Source organism: Oenanthe melanoleuca, chromosome 10 (assembly GCF_029582105.1).
Source record: "Oenanthe melanoleuca isolate GR-GAL-2019-014 chromosome 10, OMel1.0, whole genome shotgun sequence".
Taxonomy (NCBI): domain Eukaryota; kingdom Metazoa; phylum Chordata; class Aves; order Passeriformes; family Muscicapidae; genus Oenanthe; species Oenanthe melanoleuca.
Genome location: NC_079344.1, coordinates 10,007,519 through 10,019,803, shown reverse-complemented (window position 1 = coordinate 10,019,803; position 12,285 = coordinate 10,007,519). Strand labels below are relative to the sequence as shown.

The 12,285-nt window shown below is 54.7% G+C and overlaps 1 protein-coding gene across 2 annotated transcripts; it reads right to left on the bottom strand.

The window, feature by feature from the left end:
* Nucleotides 1–1,395: 1,395 nt before the first annotated feature.
* KIF7 (kinesin family member 7) lies at nt 1,396–12,064 on the bottom strand. Of its 2 annotated transcripts, none has more exons than XM_056500326.1 (18): nt 11,718–12,064; nt 9,946–10,146; nt 9,286–9,697; nt 8,200–8,731; nt 7,771–7,908; nt 7,400–7,624; nt 6,792–6,994; nt 6,398–6,504; nt 5,949–6,104; nt 5,446–5,648; nt 5,142–5,339; nt 4,815–4,940; nt 4,173–4,349; nt 3,655–3,870; nt 3,255–3,461; nt 2,647–2,845; nt 2,405–2,554; nt 1,396–2,215 (listed from the first exon to the last, which is right to left on the bottom strand). In XM_056500326.1, exons 1-18 carry the CDS (start codon nt 12,016–12,018, stop codon nt 1,866–1,868), a joined length of 4,101 nt encoding a protein of 1,366 aa, XP_056356301.1. In that variant the 5' UTR covers nt 12,019–12,064; the 3' UTR covers nt 1,396–1,865. The 2 variants fall into 2 exon arrangements, with proteins under 2 accessions (XP_056356301.1, XP_056356302.1); XM_056500327.1 differs by having other exon boundaries at nt 1,396–2,212.
* Nucleotides 12,065–12,285: the final 221 nt, after the last annotated feature.

Here is a 12,285-nt window from a genome sequence, read left to right as displayed (position 1 = left end):
TTTAACTGGGAACATCTTTGTAGTTCATGAATGGTTTGGTGTATCCGCTCCTGGCTACTGCTGGATAAGCAGATGCTGATGGAATGACTTCATTGTCCTTTTCTGCAAACTTGCAGTAAGCCAGAGAGAATTGGCTGGGGAAGTGTCCTTGAGGAGTGAAACTTAGATGGAATAACTGAAGATGAGTTTCAAGAGTACTCCTAACCAAACTGAGTCATAGATTAAATAGTGATTTAGTTGCCTGTGACACATTTGTTCTAACCCCATGAGGAGAGCAGGATCTGTGGTTCAGTGCCTGAGGTGTAGCCTACAAGAGGCTAAAATTGTGCATAATATTGGAAGGGCTGAATTTTTTCCCTTGGGATAGTGATCTGTTTGTGCATAGCAGGATCTTGGGGAAGTCACCCCACTGTGTCTACTGACTGCACAGGAAGGTCACCTGAACTAAAACAAGGCATGGGAAATCAGGTTTGTAAGGTGCCTTTAAGGTTTTGAGGGACTAGGTGCGATTGAGGGGAGCTTGTTTCCTGGACACACTATTTGTTGCAGGAAAGCTGTTAATTTCCTGCTGAGAAGAGGGGTGGAATCCTGTGCTTAACAGCGATTGTTTTGTTTCTGGGAGAGCTGCACCTGCTTCAAGGATGTGGAGTGACACAAGCTTGGAACTCCAAATCTATTACTTACTTCCAAGTAGGATGAATTGTTACTTTCCCTGTTTGAGGGTCTTTGTTTTGAACAACAGGAAATAAAATGTCTGAACTTAATCATGTGTAGCTCAGCCACATACAGAGCCCTCAATATCCCCCCCCTCATTGTCATACCACTACAGGCAAGGTCAAGGATGTAGGAGATCAGAAGGTGGTTCTTACGTCAGATGCTGGCTTTTAACTTGGTGTATTACTCCTTATTAAGTAGTGGCTGTAGTACCTGTTCTCATTTCAGGCTGAAGCAGTGGTTTGTTTTTTACAGTTACGTAGTCAAGCAGCCCTTTGCCTCCTGCCCCTTGCCCTTAAAGCAGATATCTGGGCTTTCATTTCTTGCTCTGCTAGAGTTAAACTTGGTCTCCCTTCCTGAGCTGTCAGTGTTAAGCTGCAGGATTGTATTTAGTCTGTCTTAAATCCAGACTGGAAGTTCTTTAAGGATATGAAAACCCTGCTTTAAAGCAGCTTAGAGACCACAGAAGAAAAAGAGAACCAGAGTTACTTTTATCATGGACATACAGATGCTCTTCTTGTGGCAATTTAATGTAGGAGGCCTACCAGCTGTGGCTGGGACTGCTTGAAGCACATATTTAAACATTAGGCTAACAGTGTGACAGTGGCTGTCTTCCCATGCAGTGAGATTTAAGTATAAACCCTTTCCTACATACTCGGAGTAAGTAGCCCCTCTGACAAGTGACCATAAAACTCACTCTGCTTTATTAGAAAAGTTATAGTAGAAATGTAAAAAACCCAAAGTTACTACAAAAATATATGTACAAATTCTGCAGGACTGCAAAGCACCTCCCCCCGAGGCTGCCAGGGCTGAGCAAGCCCTTCAGCTGAGAATTCCACATTGTAAACAAGTTTTTAGTGTTAAGAGGCCTGGAAGGAAAGTGTCTCCTGCTTCACAGGGTTTACGCTGCTGAGGGAGCAGAGGAAAAGCATCCTGTCAGCGCTGCCTGGACTGGCAGCAATGTGGAGAATGCAGGCTGGTGCTCCCACACTCAACGCCCTTGTGATAACAAATCACATCTTTCTCTTCCGCAGGTCTCTGCAGTGTAACAGGGCTGTAGCCAGGCTGGCTTGTGGGGCAGGAGGGCTCTCAAACTCAGTCAGCAACAGCTGAGCACCCTGCCCTGCGCCAGGTGAGTGTTGAGCCCGGCTCTAGAGCGGGTTTTTCCTCACGTCGATCATGGCAGGGTGATAAGGCACTGGGCTCACGTTGAGGCTGGCCCTGCGCAGCTCCCGGCGGGGCTTGGGAGCAGCAGCCAGGCTCCGTGCTGGGAGCAGCGAGTGCTCCGTGTCCCTCTGCCGGGGGTCGCCGGGGCTGTCGCTGGGCAGCGAGGAACGCCTCCACGTCGAGGGCAAAGGGGCGTGCACCAGGTCCCTGCTCTCCTCCCTGGCCCGAGGGCTCTCTTCAGCGGCAGCTGGAGGCACGGGCTGCTCCCTGAGGCTCAGTTCCTCACAGGTGCCAAGCTCAGGGGCACCCCCATGAATGCTTCTCTCCATCCCTGCTGGGAAAAATTGAGGGTACAGAGATGAGTATCTGGATCTCTACTTTCCTCACCAAAATTATATATATATAGCAATTGCTGAAGGAACTATACATGTACTGCTCCAAGCTCTCACTGCCAGGCAAGGGTATTGAACCTCCCTTTCAACTTGGCAGGAACAGCAAAGCCCTAGCCTGGGTTTCCTCTCACCTTTGGTTTGTCCAGAGTGGAGGTTCATGTTACTCAGTCTCTGGTTCAGCTCCTGGTTTGCCCACATGTAACGGCTCAGCTCCTTTTCCAGCACCTGAATCCTCGCCTCATACTGCAGCTTGCTGCTGGCCAGCCCCTCGTCCATGTGCTCTGCAAGAAAAAACAAGGCTATTTCAGCCTGGGAGCCCTGTGAAAGACAAAAGCAGTAGCCCTGCTGCCCATGTGGAGAGCTGGGGGGTTACCACGGCTCTGCTGCAGCAGTAACTGCATGTTCTGCTCGTGCTCCTTCTGCTGCAGGGTGAGCTGCCGGTCCATCTCCAGCCGCTGGCGTTCCACGGCCGCCTCCAGCCAGTACACCAGCTGCTGCTGCTCCTCCAGCTGCATCTCCAGCTCTGAGAAGGCAATGTGCTGCCTGTGCTGATCCTCTCGCAGTGTCACCACCTGGCCAGGGCCCAAGAGCAAGGAACACTTCAGCTCCTCATGCCTGGGGAGATTTCCTGCCCCAGTGAGTCTCAGTCACGTTAGTTTTTTGGTAGAGCTAACAAAGGTTGGTAGTGCTGGGATATCAGAGCTGCCTTGGAAGAGCAAGGTGTGGCTGCACTGATGTGGCAGGCATCTATGCATCCTATGACTAGCTAAACCACTCTCCCAGCTGGGGGATTGTGGCCTGACTTTACAAGGCAAAACTACAGTATGATGCAAGGAGAAAGCTTGCAATTGAGGAAAACAAGAGTTTGGTCAGATTGTGATTTCTGTTAGTAAGTGTGTTCAAACTGGCTAATAATGCAATCACTAACAGCCAATAAATGAAATACAGCTCCCACCAGCATAGAGGGCAGTTGTCTCCCACCTTGTCAAAGTACTTGCAGAGCAGAGCTCGTGTCTCGGAGGAGGAGAGGTAGCTGAGCTTGGCCATGAGGTTCATCTCACACTGGGACAGCAGGCTGGCCGAGGCCCGCAGGACTCGCTGCCTGCACGTGATGGACTCATTCTTGTACTCAATGGCTGCATCCAGAGCCTCGATCGCCTCATCCAGCTGGAACAAGATCCGTTCTTCCTGCCAAGGCAGAGCTGTAGTTATTAGGGAGCAAACGGTTTGCTCTGCCTCACCCTGCCCTAACCTTCCTTGTCGTGTCAACAGTCTTGGTGGGAAGCTGGGACATGCACAGTTTGGGATGCAGGGGAGCACCTGCCAATGACCTCATGCTCTTGTGTCCTACAGCCTCCTGCACCCCAGCCCAGAGAGGTACCTCTGGGGACAGCAGTGTGCCCTGGCGCAGCTTGTTGTCGAGCTCCAGCCTCTGTTTGAGCAGCTGGTCCTTCTCCTGGCGCAGGCTGTTGATCTCCTGGCGGATCTGCTGCTGGTCGTGGGCGCTGCCGTGACGCAGCTGCCCGTTCTTCTCGTTCAGCTCCTTCTCCAGGTGCTCCAGGCGGCTGGACACGCGCTCTATGTCATCTGTCAGGGCCTGCAGCAGAGGGTGCTCAAGGGGATCTGCTCTGAAAGCAAGTCAGGCCCTAAGCCCCATTCTAATTTCTCTCTAGGTCAAGTGACCCCCCAGGCAGACACAAGCCAAGGGTTACCAAACCAACAAGCTCAGAGGCACAGCACAACCAGACTCTTTTCATAGAGACAAGATTTCCCACTTCCCAACACCACCTCATGCTAGCCTGCCGCCCTCTGCCAGACCCAGGATGGCACCCAGGTCTTCCAGCCCCCATCTCTGCTAGAAATCAAGCAAAAGGTTGAGGTGTCACACTCTTGTCCTACCTGGCTGGAGCGCAGCCGTTTGCTCTCCAGGCCATTTTTCTCCTGCAGCAGGGCTTCCTTTTTGGCCACAATAGCTTCTCGCTTCCTCAGCTCATCTTCCAGCTCATCCAGGGCCCGGCGCTGCTCCAGAACTTTATCCATCTCCATGTCCAGCCACTTTTTCTGTTCCTCAATTTTCTGATGGAGGGAGAAGCAAAAGGCATGTGTGTGTGCAGACAGCAGCAACAATGACCACAACTGCTGGACTAAAGAGCAGTGAGGATGAGATCCGAGCAAGAGCCCCTATTCCATCTCTGCTAACCCCCACAGCCCAGACTTTGCTGGTTTTATCCTTCCAACACCTTCAAGAGGCAGAGCTAAACTAAATTCCCAGCTGTCAAGGAGTTCTTGGAGGTTCTGACCATCCTTTTGCTAACAGACAAAATTTCAAAGCTTCTTTACCAATGATTTAGATGAGATCCTGTTTCTGAGGCTAAGACAAGATCTTATGTCCTCTGCTACTAGATGCAAATGATGTTCTGGACTGTCCTTCTCAAGGGTGGGATGGGCTCAGGTCCCTGTTTTCAGCTCTCTCCCATCGGGCTGCAGTCTGCCAAGCACCCCCTCTGAACAGGAAAGCGGAGGCAGGCTTGCTGTCTGTACCTGCTGCTGCTCCAGGCTGATCACAGAACCATTGCTGCCGCTCCGCCGCTTCCTCTGGAAAGCCGCAATTTCCTCTGTTTTGATGCGCAGGATTTTCTGGTGCTGCTCATGCTTCAGTTCCAGTTCCTGCGTGTGAAAGAGCAGCTGTGAGCAGGGAGGGAGTGGGAGATGTTTGCCCTATGGCCAGGGGCTGAGGGACAGGCTATGTTCTCCCCCCGCTCTTTGGATACTCTCTGTCTCCATGCCATCCAAGACAACCCCAGCCCACATCAGAGCCCGCCCACTGCCACCCTCACAAGCAGCACAGCTGCTCCTGCTCTCTCCTACCTTGACTCGGTGCTGTCCCTTGTTCACCTCTGACTCCAGCCGCCGTTTCTGCTCGCTCTCCTGGCGCAGCCGCCGCTGCAGCTGGCCCTGCTGCCGCCGCATCAGCTGGATGTTCCTCTCCAGCTCCTGCACGCGCTTCTCGCTCTGCGCCGACAGCGACACCAGCCTCTCTGTCGCCTGCTTCTTCCTGCACAGAACCTGCCAGAGGGTAAAACCACCCTTGGCCTCGGCTCCCCTCTCTTTGCAGAGCCGCCCCCAGCTCTGCCCCTGCTCAGTGCCGGGTGTGCAGAGCCCTTCCCCTCACCTGTGCCTTGCTCTGCGCGGCCGCCACGCGCGTGCGGAACTCCTGCAGCTTGCGCTTCTCCCCAGGGTCCCACGGCTCCTTGCCCTCCAGCTCCTGGAGCTGCTTCTGGCTGTCGCTCAGCTCTGCCCGCACCTGCTCTGCTTCCTGCTCCAGCTCACTGATCTTCTGGCTGTACTGCCTGTTCAGAGCCTGGGCGTCCTTCCCTGCAACACAGCCCTCTCTCTCACAGCCAGGATCTTGACCCTTCCTCCCTCTCCCCAAGTATTTTAGGCTACAGAGAATGAATGTTCCTTTTCCCTCAGCCATTCCAGGGAAGGGACAAACCAGTGGGAAGGGTTTCTGTCAGCTGGAGGGATGGAGAAACAAGGCCCTGTTGATTATAGGGGAAGAGACTGAGCACAAGCAACACAGGGAGAGAAGACAACGGAAGAAGAGACTAAGCACCACGACTAGGAGGAGGTTTCATGGGAAATGGGTGCATATTCTTGCCAGTGGCTCTGCACCTGTCTTAATGAGCTCTGTGATCAGCTCCTCCTTCATGCGGATGTTGATTGCCAGCTCTCGAATCTTCTGCTGTGCTTGCACCAGCCTCCACTCAGAGTCCTTCCCCGCCAGGCGCTCCCAGGAACCAAGCACTGACTCCCGCTTCCCACAGACCTCTGCAACACAGATTCCCAGGTCAGGAAAGTCCTGTCTTAGCAGATGGGCGACAGAAGGACAATCTGATCTTGGATCTGTAGCCAGAGTCTGGCACAGCATTGCCCAGAGTCCCCTGAAGCTTCCACCAAAACACACACCCTTTTCCAGACCCTACAAGATCAAGTTTCTCCCTAAGAAAAGCAGCTGGGCTCTATTTTTGCTCCATTTTTGTCCTCTGGGACATCAAGATCATCACCCAGTGAAGCACCACAGCCCATGGAAGATTGTCCAACAACCTATGGTTGCTACTTGCCTTTTGACAGCTCCAGCTGCTCCTCCTGAATCGAGTGGGCATTGCCTCCACTTGGGTCCTCGCTCAACTTGAAAATCTCTTTCTTGCTCAAATTTTGGATCCCATTTCTAGAAGGAGAAGCACATCAATTAGTTTGGTCTGGGCACAGCTAAAGCTGCTCCCAGTAAGGACCCTCATGATCTACAAGCTTCAGAAGGAGATGGAAACAATAGCTGTGGCCAGGAATGACGGTAATGAGTTCCCCAGGGAGCAATAAGGTGTCTCAGCAGCATCACTGACCACACAGGCAGCATTTGCCCTACATCAGCCATGAGAGCTAAGCTGCAGCTGTGGGACATACAGGTCACTGCCAGGGCACTGCACAGGGGCAGCTGGCTGGGACATCCCAACTCACCGGCACTGGGACAGGAACTGTGTCCGCTCCCATTCCTCCATCTCCTCTCCTGAGGACAGTTCTGATGGCTTCTCCGAGTCCTGGCTGAGCTCCCTCCTCAGCACCACATCTCTGACATCAGGATTGCCTGTTGAGCACTGTGTGTGGTTCGGGTGCCAGCCTGCTGGCTCCTCCTTCTGCAAGGAGGAGTTGCTGCTGAGCTTCTGGGGCACAGAATTGGAAAGAGAGGAAACAAGCTGTGTGAGAGCCAGTGTTAGAAAAAGCGGCTCCCAGCTGAGCATCACTGCTAGACATAAAAGCAACAAAATGAATTGAGTGTATTTGCAGGAGAATCAGTCTGTTGCCAGACCCAGCTGCCTGTGCTTCTGCTGCTCAAACACTGAACAAATCTGGGACTCACCCACAACATGAAAGCAAAAGCCTCAGTTTTGAAGCTGGGCTGTTTTTGCCAGAGTTGTAAAACTCTGGGTTTGAACACTGAGCACAGTCCTCTGGACTACACTTCTGACAAGTATCACATTGAACAGCAGGGCAGAAGCTTTCCTATGGTGGAGAGTAGCCAAATGAAGAGGCAGCAGTTCTGCAGTGGCACAGCCTTACACCCTCACCTTCTTGCAAAGAGTTCTTCCACTCTGCTCAGGAAGCAGCCCTGAGGGAACCCCACCAAGGCCATGGGACAGGGCAGCATCCAGTGGGGCTGTGTGGGGTCTCTGGCTGGCAGTCACCAGGTTAAGATTTTCCAGCAGTCCCGGCACACACAGGTGTGGCATTGCCATCTCCAAGCGCACGTGCAGCTCTGAGATCTTATCCTGCTGCTCTTGCAGTTTGTCACTCTAGGAAACAATGAGAAAAATGTGGTTAAGACACATGTAGACCTGAGAGCCACTGCAGAGGAACCTGAAAGCTGGGCTGAGCACCCCTGGGCAGGAAAGAGAGGAGTGGGGCAGGTCCCTACAAAGAGAGCAGAGCCCAGAAATACCTGCAGCTTATACTGTTCCATAGCATCCTCCAGGGCAGCCAGGAAATCACGGTTCTCCTCCTCTAGGCGTTCCACTTGCCTCTGCAGCTTGGCCACCTGCTCATCTCTGATGGACTCACACTTCTTCTCAGTGCTCACCTGCTCCCCAAAATAAAAGAGAGGCAGCATCAGCATCCACCTTTGTCCTCCCCTTCCCATGGTGGACTCTGCAAAGACAAAACAGCTCTGCAGACCAATGTTCTTCCTGTGCATTAAATCTCTCAGCTGCAGCTGAATCCAATTTCTCCCTGCCTGCTGGGAGGACCATGTCCTTCTGCCTCCCTAGGGCCTCCTGGACAGGTTACTTCTCCTGCCCTCCATCACGCTGTGCTGGATCTGCTGTGACCATGAGACGAACCCAAGCTCAGAGCTGTGACACCCCACTATTACCTGGGCTTTTGCCAGCTTTGCACCTTGTCCCTCGGGTCCCTGGTCCTCCATGGAGGTGCTCTCAATGCCGCTGTCCAGCCCGGCCGAGGTCAGCTCGCTCCTCTCGCTCTCCACGGCGCACAGCCACTCCTTGACGCGCAGGATGTGCTCCAGGCTCAGGCTGCCCTCCTCCTGGAGCTCGGAGAGCAGCCGGTGCGCGGCGTCGGTGCAGGTGCGGTAGTGGGCGCACTCGGCCAGCAGCCGGGCCGTGGCGTCGGGCGCGCCGCGCCGCGCGCTGCCCGAGCGGCGGATGGTGCGCGTCTCGGAGCGCTGCCGCTGCTCCAGCGCCTTCTGCAGCTGCCGGATCTGCAGCTGCAGCTCCTCCACGTGCTCCGTCTCCCTGCGGCAGTTCACCACCGCCCTGTTCTGGATGTTCTGCGCCCGGCTGGCGTAGTTCAGCGTGTTGAGGCTCTCGTCGAAGTCAGAGGACGATGGGCTGACGCAGGCGATCATCACGGTCTGGGCATTGCCCCCCAGAGAGTCTTTCAGGATCCTAAGGAAGAGCACAGGGATTAAAATAGCGGGAATACGAAACAGCACAGGAAACAGAATGCTTTCAACCCTTTTCAGAGGTTAAGCCCAAGGAAAATGATGTCCTTGCTCTGTAGTTGGTTTGGCACTAGTGAGGTGAATAGAATCATTAAAGCAGAGGATTAACAGTTTGCACCACAGAGAGTCTCCAACCAAATAACTCCTGAGGCTGGGAACTCCCTGACTCTGTGATCACTGCCAGGGATGTGCTGCCAGGGGTCCTGCTGGAGATTGCAAAGGCCACTGCTCAAGCTAAAAACTAACTGTGGACCATTAAACAAGTCTACTGGGAGTATGTTTTATTCCCTGCCATGCAGGAAGAGCAGGATAACCCACGGTAATGCCTCATCTCAGCTTCAGCAGCATGACTCAAGCAAGCCTCATTGCCTCCAGCACTGTACCAAGCTAGGCCTGCATTTCTATCCTGGCCTCATTGCTCCTCAAGACTGAAAACCCACGTGAGTCAGCCCTGTAAACTGAGCCCATAAGAAGTGGGGGTGCTGGTCCCAGTGGTACCTGGTGATTTTGGAATCCCTGTACGGGATGTGGGTGGTCTTTCTCCGAGGATCTCCCAAGGCACTGATGACGTTGCCCAAGGCCAGGAGGCCACAGTTGATCTGGATGCTCTCCTTCAGCCTCTCCCCCGTGTTTCCTGTCTTCACAATTCGCTCTGAGCCCGCCAGGTCCACGAAATGGAACTTGGAGACGAGGACCTGTCCGGCGGCGGGCGCGGCGGGCGGGCGGCGGTGCAGGGGCAGCCGGCCGGCCCCGCGCCGCTGCTCCATGGTCACCGTGAAGATGGTGTGCGAGCGGCTCGACTGCCTGTTGATGTGCGTGGCTCCCGTGTGCTTGGCTGTGTTCCCCATCTCCAGCAGGCTCAGCACCTCGTCCAGCCCCTCCACTTCTGACTCCTTCACACCGCAGAGCACTGCAAAGCAAAGGCAGCTGTGGCTGGGAGGGGCGGGCTGCCCGAGGATGCAGCTCCTCTGCACAGCCCGGTGCTGTCACCCTGCCTGTACTGGGCCTTGCCCATACCAGCTTTCAAGATTAAGCACAGCAAACTGCTGCAGGAGACAAAGGGATGGAGGGAGAAGACCTGGCTCTGCCTTCATGGATAGATAACCCAGCTCTGGCCTACAACATGGGGAGAAGAAACCTGTGCACAGCCACACGTACCAATGTTGCCCTTGTCATCCTCCCGGATCTGGATGTCTTTGCTGGCTGTATCCACCTGCAGCAAGTCCCGAAACTCCTCCTTGTACACCTCCAGGTAGGACACTCGGACCGTGTAGTCGATCAGGTCATTCTCATCGATGAGCTGGAAGGTCTCAGCCATGGCTCGTGGGATGATGCCCTGCTCATCTTCATTGATGGAAGCTGGCAAAGAGAGGCATAGGCTCAGGGAGAGCAGGGAATGTCCAGGGAGCCCATGCTGGCTGGGGACAGAGTGAGCTCAGAAGTCTACCTGCAACACACTTGTCAGCTGGAAAGGAGCAGCCTCACAACTCTCCCACAGCTCAGCCTTTACAGCCTGGGTTACACATCCCACAAGAGCTCTGGGCAAATCCTATCCCACTGCTGTTCTGGAATCCAGCAAAGCTGCTTGTTTCCAGACCTTCCTCAAGAAGGAAAAAGCACCTCAGCATTTTAGTGAGTTTCAAACACCATGCCTGCAGCTACAGTGTGCTGTCTTCTGAAGCCAGCATGACTCCACAACTTTTTCCAGCTCTGAGAAGCTTTTTTTTTTTTTTTTTTTTTATTATGCTTGCAGCTTGCTTGTATCTGGCCACAGCACTCCACTGTCTGAATTTAAATGTTTTTCCTTTTGTCTCCAACAGCCATGTAAAATGGCAGTTCCCAAATTTGGTGCAATGGTAGCCTGAACTGGGAGACTGAAAACAGATGTAGATTAAAAGCATTAAACAATATAGTGTTTACAAATGATGCAATTATCTAAAGATGACTGAAATGTTTCCAGTACATTCTCTGTAAGAAATCATAATGCCATTAAACCAGAAGGAAAAGGTTGTCTTTTTCCTCACTTCCTTCATATAAAGAAACAAACAGGATTAACACTTGCAAACCTCCCTCTCCTTCAGTTTTATTTCAGGACATAGGACTATGACCACCACCTCCAAAGCTGGTGGAGGACCAGGCCCTGTCACTTGTCCTGCAGTGAAAGAGGAGAAACCTAGACACTGTAATATCAAAGGTTTCCATGGGGAGTGGCTACAGCAACATAGGTGGGGGAAAGGAAAGGCTGCTGGGGGGTAGGATGGCAGAGGGAGGTTGGCTTGAACTGGAGGGGCTGGCAGGGTGGAAGGGTTGTTTGGGAGTGAAACTGGAAGTGATGGAATTGATGGTACAGCTGGGTTTGGGTAGAGACAGCAAAGGTGCTGAAATGGGTGTGGACAGCAGCACCGGTGGGGCTGGTGGGCTGGGAGAGATGGCTGGGATAATGGTGGTGTGGGGGGCTTGGCTGGGATGGAAGGAGATGGAGATGGAAGGAGGTGGTGATGTGGGTCTGGTGGGAAGAACAGAGGGTGGTGGGGACAGGAGGGACAGAGATGCTGGCAGGACAAAGGTTCTGACAGAGCAGGGATGCTGGACTGACAGGGATGCTGGCAGAGCAGGGAGGCTGGCAGAGCAGGAATGCTGGCGGAGCAGGGATGCAGACAGGACAGGGATGCTGGTGGAGCAGGGATCCTGTGGAGCAGTGATGCTGGTGGAGCAGGGATGCTGGTGGAGCAGGGATGCTGGCAGAGCAGGGATGCTGGTGGGACAGGGATGCTGGTGGAGCAGGGATCCTGTGGAGCAGTGATGCTGGTGGAGCAGGGATGCTGGTGGAGCAGGGATGCTGGTGGAGCAGGGATGCAGGCAGAGCAGGGATGCTGGTGCGGGACAGGGATGCTGGCGGGCACGGAGCCGCCGATCCCGGCGAGACTCACCGACGCTGGCCTCCCCGATGGTGTAGGTCTTGCCGGAGCCGGTCTGTCCGTACGCGAAGACGGTGGCATTGAAGCCGCGGAAGAAGGCGCTCAGCAGCGGCTGGACGCAGGCCCGGTACACGGCCGCCTGCCCCGCCGCCTCGGGCAGCACGGCGGAGAAGCGGAACCGGCGGCGGCCCAGCGCCACCTCGCCGGTGGCGGCATCGCCCCGCAGGCAGGGCCGGTGTCCCCGCAGCGCCTCCCGGGGCAGCAGCGGCCGCACCCGCACCGCCACCCGCACCGCCGCCGCCTCCGCCGCCATGGCCGCGCCCGGCGCGCCGCGATGGCGTCACGGCTCCTCCCGCGGGCCGGAGCGGGAGCGGGACGGGAGGAGGATGGGAGAGCTGAGAGGGAGGATGCGGCGGGACGGGAGGAGGATGGGAGAGCTGAGAGGGAGGATGCGGCGGGACGGGAGGAGGATGGGAGAGCTGAGAGGGAGGATGCGGCGGGACGGGAGGAGGATGCGGCGGGACGGGAGGAGGATGGGAGAGCTGAGAGGGAGGATGCGGCGGGACGGGAGGAGGGATGC

Coding starts and splice junctions, on each gene's coding strand:
- KIF7 (XM_056500326.1), bottom strand. CDS start 12,018: ATGGCGGCGGAGGCGGCGGCGGTGCGGGTGGCGGTGCGGGTGCGGCCG. Junction 6,995..7,399: donor GAAGAACTCTTTGCAAGAAG/GTGAGGGTGTAA, acceptor TCTGTGCCCCAG/AAGCTCAGCAGCAACTCCTC. Junction 5,340..5,445: donor CCGCGCAGAGCAAGGCACAG/GTGAGGGGAAGG, acceptor ACCCTCTGGCAG/GTTCTGTGCAGGAAGAAGCA.